The sequence below is a fragment of the Ictidomys tridecemlineatus genome, chromosome 2, assembly GCF_052094955.1.
Source record: "Ictidomys tridecemlineatus isolate mIctTri1 chromosome 2, mIctTri1.hap1, whole genome shotgun sequence".
NCBI lineage: Eukaryota > Metazoa > Chordata > Mammalia > Rodentia > Sciuridae > Ictidomys > Ictidomys tridecemlineatus.
In genome coordinates, this window is record NC_135478.1 from 178,744,659 (window position 1) to 178,765,051 (window position 20,393).

Below are 20,393 nucleotides of genomic sequence, written 5' to 3' on the forward strand. Positions count from 1 at the left end.
CATAATCAAGGAGGAAGGGGATATGTTATTGGCATCTAGCGGGTAGAGGCCAGGGGTGCTGCTGGAAAGTGCTTTATATCCCATCTAATCCCATACTCTCATTTTTCAGATAAGAAAACTGAGGCTCAGTAAGGATAGTATAGCTTTCTTTCTTTCTCACTTTTTTGGTTCTAGGGATTGAACTCAGGGGCACTTTGCCACTGAGATATACCCTAGCCCTTTTAATTTTTTTTTTAAATTTTGAGATAGTCTTGCTAAGTTTCTGAGGGTCTCCCCAAATTGCTGAGACTGACCTCAAATTTGCATTCCTGCCTCAACTTCTAGAGTCACTGGGATAGAAGGGATGCACCACTGTGCCTGGCCTTCATAGCTCTTTCTTGGATGAAAGATTGAAACGGTCCATTGTTCAGACATCTTTAGGAATGTTAAGCAGTATAGCTTTGGCTCTAGTTTCTTCCAATAGTTCCTCCAGATGAGGATTTCTTCACTCAGCATTAGTGTTATTTGGGCTGAGTACTTCTTGATTTTGAAGGGTTGTCCTGGGACTTGCAGATATCTAGCAGCAGCATCCCGGCCTCTACCCACTAGATGCCAATAACATATCCCCTCCCTCCTTGATCATAGCCATCAGATAGAGTAGGGATGGAGCTCAGTGGTAGAGTGCTTACCTACCATGAACTAGACCCTGAATTTGATCCCCAGTAGTACAAAAACAAACAAACAAAAACTATGTGGTTAGCAAGGGAAATGAGGATAACCCTAAACTGAAAAGAAGCACCTGAGTTTTAATATCAAACAGCAACTTCTGAGCTGGATGCAGTGATACACACCTGTAATCCAGCTACTTGGGAGCCTGACACATGAGAACTACACATTCAAGGCAACTTAGTGAGACTCTGTATCTAAAAAAAAAAAAAAAAAAAAAAAAACTGGGCCTGGGGTTGTGGCTCAGCAGTAGAGCACTCACCTTGCACTTGCAAGGCCCTGGGTTAGATCCTCAGCACCACATAAAAATAAATAAAACAAAGGTATTGTGTCCAACCACAACTAAAAAAATAAATATTTTTTTAAAGGGCTCTATATGTAGCTCAGTGTGCAAGACCCTGGGTTAAATCCCCAGTACCAAGATATCTATAGAATTACTAAATGTTCTGCAAAGAACTACTGGTCTAGACATTATTATAAGTAAAACTCCTTCCTATGAAATGCTGAAGCCCTCAAGCTATTCTATTTAATGTGATTATTTTAATGAATAGTTTGCTAGGAAATCTCATTTGTAGCCAACAAGCTCTGGAGATAAGACAGAGCCACTCTATTGTGAGTGCCAGTCTCAGTCACTACACCTGCCTGCTCACTGCATGTCATTATTCATTTATTTAGTATAGTCTGCCTGCTTGCAGGAGCCTTAGAAGTGGTGTAAACTGGGCTGGGGATGTGGCTCAAGTGGTAATGCGCTCGCCTAGCATGCGCAGGGTGCTGGATTCGACCCTCAGCACCACATAAAAATAAAATAAAGATGTTGTGTCCACCAAAAACTAAAAAATAAATATTAAAACTATCTCTCTCTCTCTCTCTCTTTAAAAAAAAAAGTGGTGTAAACTCATTTCTTTCTAGAATATCTGGCTCTGTGCATTGCCCAGGCATCTGGGCTGTGTGGAGGGGTGCCCTTCTTGGTCAGAACTTTCCTCATGTTGTGTTCTAATTGCCTTCCCATCTCTGCCCACTGAACTTGAAGGGCCATGACAGCAGAGACAATGACCATATTGTTCATCATAAGACTCCCAGCCTCTAGTAGGCACATGCTAGGTGCCCATTACACACATGTTGAATAAATATATAGTAGAAATGGTAACATATTGTATTTAAACTTTCAATTCAAAAGAATAGAATTTAGCTACAGCTTACTTCATTTACAATAATCATTACTTGATTATCCATTTATTTAGAGTCTTCTATGCAATCAGTAACTTTACATGTGCTTGCCCACTCATCAAAAACCAACTTTATGGGATAGGTAGTGTTGACTGAACTTGAAAGATGGGGAAATTGAAGCTCAGAGTTTGTGACTTAGGTGTTTATTTAGTAAGAAGTCCAGATTTGGACCCCACAGGGACTAGTGTAGTCTGCCTGGTAGTCTCCTGTTTATGGTCATAAACCTATGTATTGGCTTGCTTTGCATCCAGAATGATTGTTTCATTAATCGGGACCAGAATTCTGTACAATTTAGTTCATCTTTGCCTCTTTAAGAGATCTGCAGGGACATAGAAATGAACTTGTTATACAAAATCTTGTCTATAATGGCATTATAGGGACAAGATTTCACATATGGCTGTGAATCACAGAAACTGTTTTAATCCTGATTTGGGGGAGTATAGGAAAAGATACTGAGAAGGATAAAGTCCAAAATTTAATTGTTGTATAAATATAATTTCTTTTCTGAACGTATTAAAAAGTGAGCCACAGTTTTGCTTTCTTGAAATGCATCTTATTATTCCCCTGTGTTTAACATTTCTTTCCTCCAATTGTCGATCTTTAGAAAAGTATACAATATAAGATTTGTCAAACTGGGTGCACACCTATAATCCCAGCGCCTCTAGGAGGCTGAAGCAAGGAGGATGACAAGTTCAAAGCCAGCCTCAGCAATTTAGCGGCGGTGAGGGTGGGGGGAGAACCCTGTCTCAAAATAAAAAAGGGTTGGGGATGTAGCTCAGTGGCTATGTCAACCTGGGTTCAAAAAAAAAACTGTTTATTTTCTATCTATTCTATCTCCTCTAATTGCTTAAGAGCAGAGACTCTTACCTTTCTTGCCATCTCTGAGAGCTGCTCAATCACTGTTGACAATGGTAACGAAGAGTAATGGAAAACGGTGTTCATCCTACTCAGCGGATGAACAAATTTGAGCACCTTTATGCTGTCAGCCCCACTCCCTTATTATGGGGTACCTCAAGCAAGACAAGATTAAGGTCTTTCCCTTAAAGAGCTTTCAGCATGTTTATTCCTTCCTCAAGCAGTGGTAAACCTCTTTTGTGGAAAAATCTCTTTCCATCTAAGTTGGGATCTGTTGAGTAGGCAGAGGGAGATAAATGGGTAGTGTCCCAACTTCTGCCTTAGCGTGGGAGGTCTGCGGCCGACCGGTAGAAGGCGCTCCAGAGAACATTGTCCTTAGAAGGCAAAAGATTGCGGAGGACCCCTGCCTCTGCGCTTCTTTTTCTTGCTGGTTTCCTTCAGAAGGGACTATGAGAAAATAGGAGGTCCAGACGACCGGGAAGATGCGCGGTTACTGTTCCACCCTTGGAGGACACACGCCCACATAGACCTCGCGATGTACCCTCACCTACATCGGGATGAGAAAGAGGGTGAGTTTGAGGAACCGCCCAGAGGGGCACGGCAGAGCCGGGTGCCAAGAGCGGGCTCCAGTCAACTCCCGGAACCCCGCCCCCGGCGCTCAGAACCCGCCCCAGGCACACAGACCCCGCCTCGGCGGCCCCGCCCCCTCCCCGGGCCCCGACTGGTGCGCTCACAGCCCTGCCGGGGCCGGGGAGCCTCCAGGCGGAGAGGCTTCGGCCGCCCAGAGCCACGGCCTCCGCATGGAGGGGCCGCTTGGTTTATCACCGGAGTCTGGGCTGCTCCCGCAGCCGCTGCAGGGAGGCGGAGCCACCGCTGTTCTGGAGCCTGGAGCCCGGCAACACCCGGGACACGAGACAGCAGCGCAGCGGTACAGCGCCCGCCTGCTGCAGGCCGGCTACGAGCCCGAGAGGTGACGCCCAGGGCAGGGCGCGCGGGGCGCATCCGGGGCGGGCGGCCTAGGAGGGCGCGGTGGCTCCGGGAACCCCGCGCGCAGCGGGGGAGGGGAGGGGCAGGCCCACACTCCCTTCCCTCCAACGCCTCCACCCCTAACTTCCCGCGACGCGGTTCTGCAGCCACGCACACCGCTCAGGCTCGGGGATGCCGGAAGGCACTGTGCAACGGGTTAGGCGCTGCGTTGCTCCAAGGAACAGGAGAGGGAGAGTAGGTCGTTAAAACGTTCCCTGAAATCTTAGCCCTGGATCAGACCTCAACTACACACCCGACGACACCGGGTCCAAGTGGTTCCAACTCCTGGTGTTCAAACCGTGGTTTGTTGGAGTTCCTGTCCAACTTTGCTTCCTCCACCTCAGCTGTTTGCTCCTAGAACTACCTTCAGTAGTCTTACTGGCCGGTGTGCGTGTCCGCATGGAGCGCCTCCCCAGGGCCAGGTGAAGACACTGGCCCCACCTCGCCATGTCCTTTGAGGCTGCCGGTCCGGCTCATCTCCTAAGACTCGGGACCCCATGCTGGGATCTGGAAGGGAATGAGGGTGACTGGAGGAAAGTGGGGGCAATGAGCTAGGTCCCAGTGGAACTGGCTGGAAAGGAGACAGCGGCTAATCTCTGGATTGTACCGCAGCTTGAAATGCAATCCCACTGTCCTTCCGGTCCAGAGGATTTGGATATCTTTCTCTGCCCCATCTGCTGGTGCTCAGCAGCTTGGGGAGGTGGTGACCTGGCAACTGGATTTGGGGAGGGGGGGGTGGTCTGGGGAATTAGCCCGGTAGCTCTGCCCAGGGGCTAGCTGCTTATGTAAGAACTTTTAACGGCTTAAGAGGCTTGGAAGCCGGGTCCCACCTGTCCCTGCAGGCTGTCTCTCTAGAATTGATGTAGGCTTAGGCAAACCCTCTCCTTCCCCCTATGCTAGGAATCCAGCTGCTTGGGGCTCAGGGTTCAGGATGACAGGGGAAGAAGCACAGTAGGGGAAGGAGTAAGTTGGGAGGACTCAAGATGACAGGGAGAGACCACAGTTGGGGAGGAAGTAGGCTGGGATGATTGGGGGCTTGATGAAGGCAGTATCTTGGATAGAGCAGGTACTAGAAAAAGTATCATTTCAGAGCTCAGGCTTGGAGCCACTCAAGAACATCCCTTCTCCAAATGTACTGTTGCATGGAAGGTACATTCCTTCCCTCCACCCCACCCCCCAACTTAGGCTCCCAAGAGCTTGTATAAAACCTGAGCCCCAGCCAGGTGGTGTAATGAGATTCAAAACCTACTGGCTAGACCTACATCTGCCTTCACCCACCTGGAGCTGTGAAGAAGAGGCCAGGTTCCATGAGAAGTCCTGGGCTTGAGTCCAGTGTTACTGCTCCCTGGCTCGAACTTGGGCAAGCTGTGCCCAAGTTTTTCTCTCCTAAAAGTGTTTTGAAATCTTGTTCCTTCAAACAGCCCCAGATCAGATAGAGATCTCTGGGCTCCCCACCTGAACCTCAGTACCCTGCTGGGTACTAGTTCCCTACCCCTGATGAAGGGGTTTAGAACTGCCCCTACTACCCTTGAAGCTGCTACATGGGGAGTCTCAGGGGACCAGCAGCCCTTCTTCAGGCTAAGGAGGCCCACTGGTTGCCTTGGTGTCTCCTCCCCATGGAGGAAGCAGCTGGGGAAGATCAGGAACAGGGAGGAGTGAAGGGGTGGGGAAGGCAATGGATTAAGTCTCTGGAAAAGGACAGCCTAACCCAGGGCTGAGCCCAGCAGCTTAGAATAATGAGGAGCCCTGACACAGGTCAGAGCAGGAGGGGTAAGGGTCCATGAAGTCTGTAATCACTAGGAAGGTGACCCCACACACACAACTCAGCCTGGCAGCCTCCTCCCCTGGATCCCAGTTTCCTAGACTGGGGTAGATGTCACATTAAGATGGCCTGAGACAGCAGAACCCAGCTGCTCTCCTGGGCCCCAGCCCTGGTCAAACCCTGCATAGTACCCTTGCTATTCCTAGGGGTTAGTGAGCCACAGAAGGTCCTTTAGAGACCACTGTGCTCTGAACTACAATTGGCATGATGGCCCAGTTCTATGGCCAGAAAAGGCTGCTCTGAATGGCCAGGGTGCTCTCTCTCTCTCTGATTGGTCTCACTGCTTCTGCCCCAAATAGCCAGTAAGGAGTCCTAGTGACAGACCCCCCAGGATCCCCTCCATATGACCAAACTCCCCCTCCCCAATAGATCTCTGAATGGTGATCTCAGTGAGGTGTTTTCCAGTCATTTCTGGAAAGCTGGCTAGAGCTCTGGCTCAGTGAGAACCCCAGTGATCCCTTTCTTCTTTTCTTTGATGCCAGAGGGCATTCAAAGGCACCCCATATGGAGCCCCAATGAGGGAGGGAAACTTGAGGGTGGTGGTGTCCCTACCCCCCACAGGAGTCAAGAGGACATCTGTGAGTCTCCTCTAGCACTCTGGACTCCACAGGAAGTCTCCCCTCCCCTCTGTGCATGGATGGAACAGTCTGTTTTTCTGGTGGAGTTGGGAGGGGGGCATCCCAGGGAGCCTCGTGGCTTGGAAGTCAAAACTCCCCTGGGCCTGGCTGCCACCACACAGTTGAGAGGTAAACAAACTCAGCCTCCAAGGCTGAGGAGGGAGGGAGCCAGTGCCACAGACAGCCCCCATGCTAGGGAAAGGATTGAGTCCAGTCTAACTCATTCTGTTACCTCATCAGAAGCGAGCTATGGAAACCATAGGAGAGCAAAGGGAGGAGACCATTGTGGGGGTGGGCACAGGGAATAGCATTAGCAGTTCTGATCACCTGTCCCCCCCCCAGTCAATTTGCTACCTAATCTTACTGCCCCCCAGGTAGAAATTTTTGTCATCCTGGGCACCCGGGCCATTAAAACTTCTTGCTCTGGGATATTTTCAAAAGTTCCCTAGCCTCTGTCCTGATTTTTATGCATACTTACTTCTCTAACACAGGCCTGTGAACCTCCCCCATCTTCCCACCACACTACCCTCCCAAATAAAAACAAACTGTCCTCTCTGGGGCCAAACGCCCTGGTTTCTACACCATTTTCTGAGCTGAGATAAGACCGCCAAAATGAGGCCTTGAACCAGGAGTCAAAAGCTCCTCTCTTTCCAAACTGTAGGTTTTGCTTTTATAAGTGGGGGGATCTAATATTGGCAATTAACAGATTATGGAGTAAATGTGGTCATTTGTGAAAAATGCTTTGTAGACTGCAGAGGGCTCTGAGGCTGCCAAAGGTCAGAGAGTGTCATTAAATTCCCACCCCCTAGGAATAATGTAGGGCTTGGGGTAGTGGTCCAAGTTCTACCTCCTGTGGCTTAGGAACAGGTGAGCCCAGATGAGTACTCAGGGATCCAGGCCTTGATCAGGGTGCGGAGATTAGTATTAGGGAAAAGAAGAACCACGTTAGAGGTAGGTACCCCTGAGGTTGGCAACTGGAGACAGGCCAGCAGATCCCAGTGGCCAGGGGGATCTAGGCCTGGCACGCAGCTGGGGTCCTGGGAGGAGCCTGAAAAGGTGACAAAGGGGGCGTGTCCTGGCCTGCCACGGTCCCTTTCCTGGCAGGTCCTACATCCTTCTGCCCTGTCTCGGCAGGCAGGGTCGCTGTGCCACTGCAGGCGTCCAGGGCGTGCGCGTGGTGTTCGCGGCGGCTGAGCCGTTCGGTCTTTGCCCTTTGTGCGGCGCGGGGCGGAGGCAGCGGTCCTCGAGGGAGGGGCGAGAGGAGAGGGCGGCGCCCGGGCCGCCCACTGCAGCCTTAACCCCCGCCCCTGACTCGCCCGGCTCGCGGCAGCAGCGTGGCCGCGGTGCGCGTCAGCAGTAGCAGCGGCGGCAGTGGCGGTGGCAGCAGCGGGGCGGCCCGCGAGGGTGTTTATGTTGGGTCGCGGTGTCTCCCGGCAGCATGGCGGACTACCTGATCAGCGGCGGCACCGGCTACGTGCCAGAGGATGGGCTCACCGCGCAGCAGCTCTTCGCCAACGCAGATGGCCTCACCTACAAGTAAGCTTGGGGCTCGGCCTTACCTGCGAGCGCGCACCGCGGCACTGTAGCCCCCGGCCCCACACGTGCACGGCTGCCCCTTCCTGACGCCCGCTTGCCCCGGCCCAGCAAGAGTGACTTGGTGCCAGCTGTGGGGGCAGGGCCTGGGAAGGAAGGAGGCCCGTGCCGAGAGCAGACGGACGTGGCACAGCAACATCACGGCCCTCTGTGCCTTGACCCGTTTCTGGCCAGATCCGGGTGAATCCGGGCCCTCTTCCTCCTCTCTTGGGCATCTTGGCCGCCTGGAAGGGCCTTGGGATGTGTCGGAAAGCGGGGTGTGGGAGTTTTGGGGAGACTTCAAGCAGACCTTGGACCAGGATGCCCTTTCCCTCCTAGCTTCTCCTGGAGAGCAAAGTGGTTCCTGAAGCCAGCTTGGGCAGCTGCTTGAATATTGCCCCCAGGAGAAGCCCGGCTGGGCAGGGGGACGACTCCTTTTTTCCACCATCCAGTCCAGCCTTCCACTTGTGCCCCTGCCTGTCCACAGGTTGGCACTGGTATCCCTTTGCATGAGTATTTTGTGACTACCACTCCAAAACCCACCACACATAGGATTTTGGAGGAGGATGGAGATCTACTCTGGCCCTGAGCTAGTTGTCCTGCCAGCTGCAGGCCTGGCACTAACCATGCCTCCTGGCTGCAGGTCTATGTCTCTGCCAGGAATGAGCATCAGAACTCTGGACTGGGGCAGAGTGAGGATGCTGGTGACCCAACAGTATCCTTGGACTGCCCCCTGCCATCTCTAGTCTGGATGGTAAGCATTCCTACTTGGCAGGCAGTTTCCCTAAAAACCAGGATACACTGTCATTCCTGGGGAGGGTCCCCCCTTGCCTGCCCATAGGGAGAGGAGTATAGAATACCAAAAGGCCCAGATTCTGTCTCACTTAAAGGTCTTATTATACAAAAGAAGGGCTGCCAAGGGGCAGGGGGCAACATAAATTCTGTTTCTGTAATGGTTTTGGTGATGGGATAGAGGGAGTAACCTTAATAGGTTTTTCACTGGAGTTTCCTAGGGGAACTCCCTAGGGGAACTAATAGGAGTTTCTCTAGGCCTTGGGGCATATTAACCACCCACTCCCAACCGCCCTAAAGACTTTTCCTTCCTGCACTGGAGGCATCTGTTACTTTGCTTGTTAGGGTTCAGAGTGCTCTGAAGTGTGGGACGGACATTTGTTTTTGGGTGTGTCTGTCAAGGCCTGCTGTGATTCCAGGCAGGTTGAGCCTGCTGGGGACCTGGGACTGTGGCACTGCACCTAGACATACCCATACAGGCCTGCACTCCCCCTTTGGACTTCTCTGTGATCGTGGCCTACTCTAGAGTTGACAGCTGCCAACTTTGGCTGTTCCTGTCAGGCTTCCTTGCTCCCCTTCCCAACCACGGTCATGTCTGTTGGTTGCTTCTGGCCTAGCATCTGCTATGTTAGAACTCAATCCCCTGAGGTCCCTCCATGCTGCTTTGAACCTTGGGTGACTCAGCAGCCCTGGCATTAGAGTGTGCAATTTGTCCTATGCTGGGTCACTTTCATGTCATGTTGCACTACAAAATTGTTCTCAGGTTGTTTTCTTTTGTTGATTTACTATCTGCCCCATCAACACTGAGGTTTTCAAGGGCAGGTACTGTATCTGGTTTCTGTGGCCATATGGGTACTTCTATGTTCTCACAATATCCACTGAGACCTGAAGGCAATGAATATTGTAGGCCATCTACCTTAGTGGCACCCAGATCCACAGACCTGACATCTTTGGCTCTAGCTCTTGGAGCTGGAGTCAGCAAGACACTAGTGAGGGGAATAAAGAAGGTTTGTAGCAGTGGGACAATAGGGATCAGGGGGCTCCAGCCTCAGCTTCTCTGGCCTTTTCCACATCCCCATGATGCCTCCCCTGGCATGGCAGGCCCTGCGTCTTTTGGGTACCCATGCCCATCAGTAACACTCGCTTTCTGTCTTTCCAGCGACTTCTTGATCCTCCCGGGATTCATAGACTTCATAGCTGATGAGGTGGTGAGTCCCTCTTCATTTGGTTGGGGAAAGGCTGGCTGTGTGATAGAGGACACTGACATCTTGCTCAAGGAAAGGTGTGGGAGAGACATTTCTTGGGAATGTGGTGGGTATAGCATTTATTGTTGCCAGAGGAACTGGCACAGGGCAGTGTTTTGCCTGGTGGGACAGAGGCAGCTGGGGAGTTCTGGGAAGTGCTGAGTAGGGACCTGGCATGGGTCCAGAGGATGCTCCATCACTGACAGAGCTTGGGAGAAGGTTCAGAAAAGGCCTTGGGACAGAAGGGATTGGGCGTGGCTGCCTTATTATGTAGACCATAAGGACTGCACGTTGTTTGAAATGCTGAGCAAGGACAGGGAGGAAGCCCAGTAAAATTATACACACTTGGAATATTGTGTTCAGTGATCATTCACTGATCCTACCTTGGAAAAGAACTGGTAAGAAGGTTTGAAAAAGTAGGATTTGAGACAAATATGAGGAAATATATGGCTTACTTTCCACAAGGGGCTGAGCAATGAGCCAAAGCAATGAACAGTTAATATATGATCAATTCAGAGAAGCCAAGAGAGGTAATGAGGATGGTATAGATTAGTTCATGAAAGTTTAGTGTTCTATGATGGATTCATGCACCTTTTAAAAAGGGGAAGAGGAGAAGCAGGAAAGGGAAGATATTGGGGAATGAGGTTTATTAAATTATATCACACACATATACAAATATGGCAAAATAAATCCCACTATTGCATATAATTATAATGCACCAATAAAAAAAGCCATTTCTATTGCTTTTATTATTGCTCTTTATTCTGGTCTGATTCTCATGAAAGGCCAGAGCACCTGAGCCTAGATCATTTATGTGTTGGCAAAGCTAATATCAAGCCTGTGAGTAGCCAGAGCTGACCCAGACAGATTATTAGGGGAACATGTGGGCTATTTTGGAGATTTCTTTTATGACAGCAACCAGGAAGCCTTGTTGATCCAGCTGTTCAGTTTAACATAGTTTCCTACTGGGCGTGGTGGTACATGCTTATAATCCCAGCAACTTGGGAGGTTGTAGCAGGCGGATTTCAAGCTTAAGCCCAGACAGGGCTTTTAGAGAGATTCTGTCTCAAAAAAAATAAAAATAAAAATGTCTGGGGGTGTACCATGTTGATAGAGCACTCCTGGGTTTAAGCCCCAATACTGCAGACCCTGAGCTGGCTGCTAGGGAAAGAAGGACCAAAAAGATCCTCTTGCCTAGTTATTTAGGGTCTCCCTTTCCTTGCCAGGAAGGTTGTAGCTTTTCTCCTGTGGCATGATAGGAGAGGAGAAGATGACATTTTCTAGGCTGTGGGGCCAAGGTTCTGGCCCAGGGTCTGTGATGGACCTAAGGGGTCTGTGAATCTCAGAAATGACAGTCTGTGTCTGGCAGCTTGGGGAACTGGGACTGGGGGTAGCTGTTGACTTGAATCTCAGAGTGATCTATGATCTGGCCTTAAACACCTTTATAGGCAGACAGACTCCCCAATCTGCACGAGTGTCCCCTATCCAAAATGATCAGGACCAGAAGTGTTTCAGATTTCAGATTTTTTTTTGAAAATTATAATATTTGCATATATGTAATAAGATATTTTGAGGTGGGGCCCAAGTCCACACCAGAAATTCATGTTTCATATACATCTCATACATATAGCCTGAAATAATTTTATGTGCTATTTTTAGCATGCCTGCATTTTGACTATAACTTGTCCCATGAGGTCAGGTGTGGAATTTTGTATTATCATTCTGGTGCTCAGAAAGTTTTGGATTTTGGAGGATTTGGGATTTGGACCAGCAGTGCCTATCCCTGACTTCTTTGCAATCCTGACGTCTTTCTTGAGCTCTAGACCCTTAGGCACTCACTTTCCAGTGCTAATAGATACCTTCATGTCCCTCCCTCTACCTCAATCCTTGTCACCCAGACTTCAGTTACCACGTGCTCCCAGTGGTCACTTGGCTCTATTGTTTTTCTTTATAGCCTTCTTCCTGATGGAAGTCATCTTGTCCGTGTGTTTCATGTCTGTTATCTTCCTTTCCAAGTAGAATGTCAGTTTCATGAGAGCTGCTTTGCTCACTGCAGTTTCCCCAGGGCCTGTCCTGATGCAGGATATATGTAGGTGCTGGTGAGTGTTGGCTGATAAAATCCTTTAATGGACTGTGCCTCCATCCTCAGGACCTAACATCAGCCCTAACCAGGAAGATTACACTAAAGACACCCCTGACATCCTCGCCCATGGATACTGTGACAGAGGCCGACATGGCCATTGCAATGGCTGTGAGTTTTATGCCTGCATGGGGACCCTAGGCAGAGGGAACGGAACAGGATGGGCTGTGCTGAGGGGCCGGGCAGAGGGAGGTTAGTCACGGCTCTGATCACACTTTCCTTCCACCCCAGCTGATGGGAGGAATTGGTTTCATTCACCACAACTGCACCCCAGAGTTCCAGGCCAATGAGGTGCGGAAGGTCAAGGCAAGTACCAGGCCCCACCCCAGAAAGATGCCACTTGGCAGGCCCTACCCTGCAGGCCATCCCACCCTCCCTGCAGCCCTGCAGGCTGCTGCTTTCCCTGGTTGACTTCTGTGGGGTCCTGGCTTTCCTTCCTCTCAGTGGAGACAAAATGAGTCCTCATTTTCCCACTATACTCCCCCAACCTATTGAGGTCCCTGGCTTCTCTGTGGCACAGCCAGGGCCGATTCACTACCCCGTGACTAGGCTGCACATCACCCCTGGATTTCTTTCAGCCTTCTCCTTCCCCTCTTGCCCACAGAAGTTTGAGCAGGGCTTCATCACAGACCCTGTGGTGCTGAGCCCCTCGAACACTGTGGGCGATGTGCTGGAGGCCAAGATCCGGCATGGCTTCTCTGGCATCCCCATCACCGCAACAGGCACCATGGGCAGCAAGCTGGTGGGCATCGTCACCTCCAGAGACATTGACTTCCTGGCTGAGAAGGACCACACCACCCTGCTCAGTGAGGTGCCAGCAGGGCAGGGCTGTTGGGGCTGGGGTGCAGAGAGGGTTCCATACCCCGTGGCCCCAGGCTAGTGCCTGTGACGAGGGACCAGAGGGAGGTCTGGCTCCTTCTCTTTCACCTGCCAACCTGTAGGCAAATATTCCTGGCCCCACAGGTAATGACACCACGGATTGAGCTGGTGGTAGCTCCAGCAGGTGTAACATTGAAAGAGGCAAATGAGATCCTGCAGCGCAGCAAGAAAGGTACTGGGGAATGGGCAGAAAACTCCACTCCCAGCATGACTGCCTGTACCTTAGATCTCCCTGTTCCTCTATAGCCTCGCAGCAACCACACTGGGCCTTGGGGAAGGTTTGAGTAGCCCCAGGCAGACTGGAACATGAATCCTGATATCCTCCTGGCTTAGGGAAACCTGTTCTGAATTCAGCATCTTCACAGTATGTTTCTCAAAGCTAGTTCTGTGAGGTGCTCATCACATAATAAGGGCTCTTTGGCCTCAAAAGTTTGAGAAATACTGTTTCCTATATTCCATTTCTTGCATAGAGAATTACATATTGGCTCATTCAAGGCTCTGAGAAGTCCTGCAGTTAAATTTGATATTGGAGCTGTTTATATAATATTCACTAGATTCCTATAGGCTAATCTTTATTTGGCCCATACCAGAGAGTTCTTTGGAGTTTGTATTGGGCAGGGCATGTGTCCCCTCCAAAACAGCGTCATATTTATGCCCTGGCTTGTGACCACTGCTTAGGGGCTGTCCCTCTCACCCCTAACAGACCACAGGACATAAAAAGCTCTAGGAACCTGCTCCCTAAGTTTCTTTGCTTCCTGTGCCTTGGGAAGAGATTCAGATTCTTAGGAACACTTCCTGGGTGGGTGCTGTCACCTAGTGGCTGGTTTCGGTACTTAAGTGGAATCTTTGGCATGGTCCATTTTTCTCTTTACCCCCAAACACACATCACCCAGTCCCCCTGCCCACCCCAAAGTCTGCTTCTTCAACTTACCTCTGCCTTCCTGGCCAGGGAAGCTGCCTATTGTTAATGATCGTGACGAGCTGGTGGCCATTATTGCCCGCACTGACCTGAAGAAGAACCGAGACTACCCTTTGGCTTCTAAGGACTCCCACAAGCAGCTGCTATGTGGGGCAGCTGTGGGCACCCGTGAGGACGACAAATACCGCCTGGACCTGCTCACCCAGGCAGGAGCCGACGTCATTGTGCTAGTAAGGAGGCTAGTGGCTCCCCAGAGTTGATGCTTCTATGTCTCCACATTCACCTCTCATTTAGCCTTGACCCTCCCTCACTGTTCTTCTTCTTAACTCTGCACACTCCCTAGTGTCAGAATTCTGAGGGTCACAGGCTTTCTGTGGAGCCCAAAACAATGGTGGGCCGCCTGAGAGACTTCCTCATGCATAAGTAAACCCTAATAACTATAGCTCACATTTACTGAGAGCTTCCTACCCTTGTTAGCGAGACACTGAGCTAAAATCTTATCTTTTTTCATATTTGCTCATTTAATCTTTGCAATGCACTTTAAAGTACAACTACCATTCTCAATTGTTAGATGAAGAAACCAAGGCTCAGAGCACTTAAGTGCCAGGCACCATGGCACATACCTGTAATTCTAGCAACTCAGGAGGCTGAGGCAGGAGGATTGCAAATTCAAGGACAGCCTCTGCAAGTTAGCAAGGCCCTATCTCAAAGATAAAATAAAAATTAGGTTTGGGGGTATAGGTTAAATACACCTTGGTTCAATGCCCAGTACCACAAAAAAGAAAAAAAAAGGCAGCTAAGTAATTTCTTTTGGTTGGTAGGGATTAACATTACTGGTTAGGGACTAACATGCAGCTTATGTTTCCATTACTGTGACGAGATACCCGACATAATCAACTTAAAAGGCTTTTTCAAGGTTTCAGTCTGCTTGGCCGTGTTTTGGGCCCTATGGTAATATAGTACATCTTGGTGGGAGAATGTGGTGAAGGCCAGGAAGCAAAGAGATAAAGGAAAGGGAGGGGCCAGTATCCCCGGTGGCCTAACTTCCCTCACCAGGCTCCTCCTCTTCAAGGTTCAATTACTTCCCAATAGTGCTATCGACTGGGGTCTAAGTCTTCAACATGTGGTCATTTTGGGAATTCAAGATCCAAACTATAGCAGGCCCAGATAGTATCTCCCGTCCATGAGGACGTACTTGTACAGGGGGATAGGGGAGGCATAGGAAAAGGCTGTGTCTCTACTGAAGACTCAGTGTTGTTTAATATTCTGGGAAAGCTGGTCCTTTTAAGGATCAGCCAAAACTTGTCAAGTGACTCTTCAGTTAATTCAGGAGAAACAGAATTAGCACTGTTTTTTGTTGTTGTTGTTGTCTCTTTGTTTGTTTTGGTTTGGGTTTTGGTACCAGGGATTGAACTCAAGGGCCCTCAACCACGGAGCCACATCCATAGCCCTATTTTGTGTTTTATTTAGAGACAGGGTCTCACTGAGTTGCTTAGCACCTCACTTTTGCTGAGGCTGGCTTTGAACTTGTGATCCTCCTGCCTCAGCCTCCCGAGCCGCTGGGATTATAAGTGTGCGCCACTCCACTTCGCCTAGAACAAGCACTGTTGAAACAGTTTTCACGAATTTCAAGGGTTCATCCATTCAGAGTCTTCCTCTCCCAGTGAGGAGCCTCAGCTCTCTAGCCTAAGCTTTCTGCCCCGTTTCTCCCAGGACTCATCCCAAGGGAACTCAGTGTATCAGATTGCCATGGTGCACTATGTCAAACAGAAGTACCCCCATCTCCAGGTGATTGGTGGAAATGGTGAGTGCAGGCTCCCCTCTCATCCCCTGCTCCAACCTCCTCACTCTTCTCTGTCCTTTTCCACCCCCAGGGGATGGCATTGCTCCTGATAAGGGGGTCAGGGGTCAGGATGGGCTTTGGTCAGTGCAGGTGGTCAGGTTGGGGGGATGGATAGACAGAGGTCCTGGGAAGCCCATGGGCAGGGCAGGGGCATCCCATCCTCACACTCTTCCTCTGTCTCCTCCCCACCCCCAGTGGTGACAGCAGCCCAGGCCAAGAATCTGATTGACGCTGGTGTGGATGGGCTACGTGTAGGCATGGGCTGTGGCTCCATCTGCATCACCCAAGAAGGTGGGTGTCCATGGTGGGAGTAGTAACCGCTAGGTCCTTTCTAGTTCTTGCTCCACAAGTGCCTAGGAGTGCCCACCCTGCCAGGCCCTTCCTGGGATAGGGTGACTCATGGAGGACCAAGTATGTGAGGGGAACCTGAGTTTTGGGTGTCTACCAACCTGCTACTCAGATCCTGGTCAAGGAGACTCCGTCTGCGGCCCAGGGCCGTGTGCTTACTTTTATAAAGCTCTTGTTGGAAGCCATATGAGGGTTCAGACTGGATTTGTGACAAGGCAGATGCTTAGAGGCGTGAAGACAACACGTCCCACAACAATTGGGACAGTATAAACCCACATTTGAAGGAGCAGGACGGAGAGTTCCCCTCCACAGGCACTTGTGGAACAAGCCTTTTTGCAGGGTAGGTTCCTGAATATGGAGGGGAAGAGGAGACCCTGATATGTTGCCCATGTAGTTGACAGAGTCCTGCTTGGAGGCTGGTGTCTCATTTGTGGGATGACTGCCTGGAGGTGTTGGGTCTGGCTTGGTCTCTTGTGAGGGTTATTTCTCCAAAACACTGAATGACCCACTCTGTGCTCCCTGCCCCAAATATCTCCATGATTTGGTCTTCAGAGCCTTTGCCTTTTAAGTTTTTACCCTTCACCTTCGCTGACCACATGGTGAAATATGGGCCCTCTCTCATTTGACAAATATTGATTGAGCACCTACTATATGCCAGACTCTGCACTAAGCATTGGAGTATAGTAAGGACAAAACAAATGAAAGTCCCCTTTTCTAGTTTATCTAGCCTTTAACCTACCCCTATCAAAGTACTGGTTCGTTAGAATTCCCACTTAAAACCTAAAGGACCTTGGACAATTAAAGAAATGAATGTGAACCAGTGTCCATAAGTACCTAACTCTAATAACAGCTTTTGCAAATGAAAACTTCAGAGGGGACCTTGTGCCTCCAGAGTAGATGATGCTGGGGACCACCAGTCTGGGGTGCTTATACTCTGAAGACCAGTACTGATCCCCCCACCTGAATCCCCTGTAGTGCTATTATGGGTGGGTGACTCAGATCCCTGAAGTGACATTCACTCTGATGTTATCTCCTGACACCTACCTTATGCTCAGAAACACCATCCACTTCCATCCCTTTCCCCAGAGTGGAGGGAGGCAAAGGAGAAAGGGCTGGCCCAGCCTGTGCCTGGCCCCTGTGCTGACTCCTCTCTGTCCTGTGCATCCGCCCTCTCCCAGTGATGGCCTGTGGCCGGCCCCAGGGCACCGCTGTATACAAGGTGGCTGAGTATGCCCGGCGCTTTGGTGTGCCAGTCATAGCAGATGGAGGCATCCAGACTGTGGGACATGTGGTCAAGGCCCTAGCCCTTGGAGCCTCCACAGGTGAGGGGAGGGGCTTGGGATGGGGCAGGTGGGGCTGGGAGTGTGGGGGCAGTAGGAGGGCTTTGGGGACGGGAGGCACTGATCCTTTCACTTTTACAGTGATGATGGGCTCTCTGCTAGCTGCCACCACTGAGGCCCCTGGTGAGTACTTCTTCTCAGATGGGGTGAGGCTCAAGAAGTACCGGGGCATGGGCTCTCTGGACGCCATGGAGAAGAGCAGCAGCAGCCAGAAACGATACTTCAGGTATGTGCCCCCGCCCCAGCCCTGGTAGATCAACCTGCAGTCCTTGGGTCCACACATGCCCCTGACCTCCCCAGATGCCACCTGTCCCCATATCATGGTTCTGGAAACCGAGACACAGGCATAAGTAGCAGATGCAGGACCAGGACCTGGGCCACCTGACCCAGAGGGTGTGCTTGTCCCTGCTGTAGCCTAGTGAGTGGGTGCTGTGGGACCCTTCTGGGTGGCATCCCCTCTGCCTGTTCCCTGGAGAGTTAGGGTGGGGTCCTTTGAGCAGCCGTCTACTGGCCTCAACCTCCACAACCTCCCTGCAGTGAAGGGGATAAGGTGAAGATCGCACAGGGTGTCTCGGGCTCCATCCAGGACAAAGGCTCCATTCAGAAGTTCGTGCCCTACCTCATAGCAGGGATCCAGCATGGCTGCCAGGACATCGGGGCCCGGAGCCTGTCCGTGCTGCGGTGAGCACTGCCACTGAAGGAGGCTGGGAGGCTCCCCCCATCTTGTTCCTTTCTTTCTCTTCACTTGGGCAACCCTAACCTGCTCATCTGCCTGCCTGCCAGGTCCATGATGTACTCAGGAGAGCTCAAGTTTGAGAAACGGACCATGTCAGCCCAGATCGAGGGTGGTGTGCACGGCCTGCACTCGTAAGTGGGTGGCCTCGCTGGCTGGCACTGGGTTGGGCACATGGGGCCAGGGTTCAAAGGCCAAGTTGAGGTTCCAGGGGCCCCATGGACCACCTATACCAGGGATGGATGCTGTTGCAGGATGACCCATCGCCCTGTCCTACAGGACCCAGCCCACCCTGGAACCTTTATCCTGTAGCCCCTATGCAGCCAGGCGACTCCCCTCCCCTCGGGCATCTCCCCGAGCAGGGCACGGGAGGTGTGGCCACTAGCCCCACCTGGGCTCCCCAGCCCTTGCTTGCTCAGGAAGCTTGGTGGCTGGTGGCAGGGAACTGGTGGTGCTAGGCTCTTGCTGGTGGTGGCCCCAGATAGGCAGGAAGAAGGGGGCATGAGCCCTCTGGTGGGGAAAGGTGCAGAGAGATAGGTGCTAGGGCCGGCGCTGGGGCAACTGTGGGTGGAGGCATAGCTGGTTGGCAGCAGTAGTTGCAGGCATGCGGCCCGCCCTGGTCAAGAGGGCCCATCTCCCCAGGCATAGGCGGGCATCTAACCTGTGTCTCTTTCTGCCCCACCCTCCCATAGCTATACCTTTCTGCCGTGTAAGTAACTGCGCTGCCCGGGCCAAGAGTAGAGTAGAGCAGGGGCAGTCTGGGTGGGACCTGGGTTGGGAGGATGGATACTGGGTTGAGGGTGGTGCCAGGATAGAACCATGGGACATGGACCCTGGGATTTGGCTCTCCTGGCCCCTGGCTCCAGCACCATGGTAGAGGAGGCTATCCATGACCTTCTCATCCAGCAGCAGAAATTCAGATTCTTTTGGGGGTACAGGGAGATGCCCGTGACCACAGGTCTGAGGCTGCTGGATCCAGTCCCATTTTAGACTGGACCCAGTGACTAGAAGGAGCCTGGCTACCCTGTGTGCAAGGGTGGGGCGCAGACAAGGAAGCAGATCAGCTTTTGGCCAGAACCTACTCTGTAAGGATGGCTGAGCTGCGTCTTCACCCCAGGAAATGAGGACAGTTCACTCAGGTGTGGCAGTGGCCGTAAGGAGCATGGCTCTCTCTGGACCTGGCACAGTTCTTCAGGGAGCCTGGCCTGGGAGGACAGAGGCCCAGGGCTGCCTTCTGCCTCCTCCCACCCAGAGACAGGGGCTCTGCAGCAACCTGTCCTTTCCCAAATCTGGGGGTTCCAGGGTGAGGGGATTTTAGGAAGGGAACAGTGTCCACACACCCACTTTGTCCCCTCTTGCTTTGTCCCCACAGTTACGAGAAGCGGCTGTACTGAGGACAGCGGTGGAGGCCGAGGTGGTGGAGGGGGCACATCCCAGGGTCTCCCTTCAGACACAGCTTCCCTCCATAATTGAGTGGTCCATGGATTTGCACTATGGGTTCCCAGCTCCTTTCCAGGGAGAGAGGTGGGGAGGCCCTGAGGGGACTGTGGCCCTTCCCTGGGCACCCCCCTGCAGAGTCAGGATGCTCCCTGGACCAGGCTGCCCTGGGAGCTCCCCGGGTTTCCCTTCTTCAGCCCTCTGAGCCCAGCCAGCCTGGGCTCTCAGGCCCTGTGCCTGCCTCAGGTCTCTCTTGCTGCAGTCTGCTCTGGCCCAGCTCCCACCCATGGGGCAGGTGGCCCCTCCTGGCTTCTCCTGTAGGGCATCTCCCTCCGTGCCCCTCCCCCGCAAATGGTGCTCTCCTGGCCTTGCCTCTGGCCCCTTACTGGGCTGCTGCCCTCAGCCATGTGGCACTCTGGGCTCCTGATCAAGGCCAGGGGGAGGTCTCTGCCCCCTTCCCCTGGCCTGAGGCTACCCCAGGCCCTGCTCCTCAGGCCACTCCCCCCTCCCTGAACCTGGGGAAGAGACCTGCCGGACATTCCTGACTCTCCACTGTCCCCAGGTGTACCATCCCTGCCCTCTCCTCTCAGCTGCAGTTGAAGGCTTTAACTTTGCACACTTTGGGGTCACAGTTGCATAATTATATATTAAATAATCTGAATAAATCGAGCAGGTCTTAATGACTGTGAAATCTTGTCTCTGTCCCTTGTCCACTGGGCTGATGGTGAAGCAGAGCCTCACTGGAGATGGTCCTCCCAGGAAGGCGAGGAGGGTGTTGGAATACTCAAGGGGATACTGGCACAGCTGTTTTTGTGGCAGGTCTGTGCCAGGTGACCAGCAGCTCCAGCAGCTGGGCAGTATTGCAGAGAAGGTCATCTCAGCTGTAGAAGACCG

The 20,393-nt window shown here is 51.8% G+C and overlaps 1 protein-coding gene and 1 long non-coding RNA gene across 6 annotated transcripts; one reads left to right on the forward strand and one right to left on the reverse strand.

Annotated features, from left to right (window-relative positions):
* Window positions 1-903: 903 nt before the first annotated feature.
* LOC110597578 (uncharacterized) lies at window positions 904-5,986 on the reverse strand. The gene is made up of 2 exons (XR_002483322.3): window positions 5,092-5,986; window positions 904-3,334 (listed from the first exon to the last, which is right to left on the reverse strand). It is a non-coding gene; the product is annotated as an uncharacterized LOC110597578 (long non-coding RNA).
* Window positions 3,224-20,190, forward strand: Impdh1 (inosine monophosphate dehydrogenase 1). Of its 5 annotated transcripts, none has more exons than XM_021722403.3 (16): window positions 3,224-3,356; window positions 7,690-7,788; window positions 9,776-9,824; window positions 12,010-12,111; window positions 12,232-12,306; window positions 12,605-12,811; window positions 12,964-13,051; window positions 13,829-14,028; window positions 15,512-15,602; window positions 15,837-15,932; window positions 17,168-17,311; window positions 17,411-17,555; window positions 17,867-18,010; window positions 18,113-18,196; window positions 18,755-18,771; window positions 19,435-20,190. In XM_021722403.3, exons 2-16 carry the CDS (start codon window positions 7,691-7,693, stop codon window positions 19,533-19,535), a joined length of 1,641 nt encoding a protein of 546 aa, XP_021578078.1. In that variant the 5' UTR covers window positions 3,224-3,356; window position 7,690; the 3' UTR covers window positions 19,536-20,190. The 5 variants fall into 5 exon arrangements, with proteins under 5 accessions (XP_021578078.1, XP_077896404.1, XP_021578077.2 ...); XM_078040278.1 differs by lacking the exons at window positions 3,224-3,356; window positions 18,755-18,771 and adding exons at window positions 3,490-3,757; window positions 4,158-4,235; XM_021722402.3 differs by lacking the exon at window positions 3,224-3,356 and adding an exon at window positions 3,490-3,757.
* The last annotated feature ends 203 nt before the right edge of the window (window positions 20,191-20,393 follow it).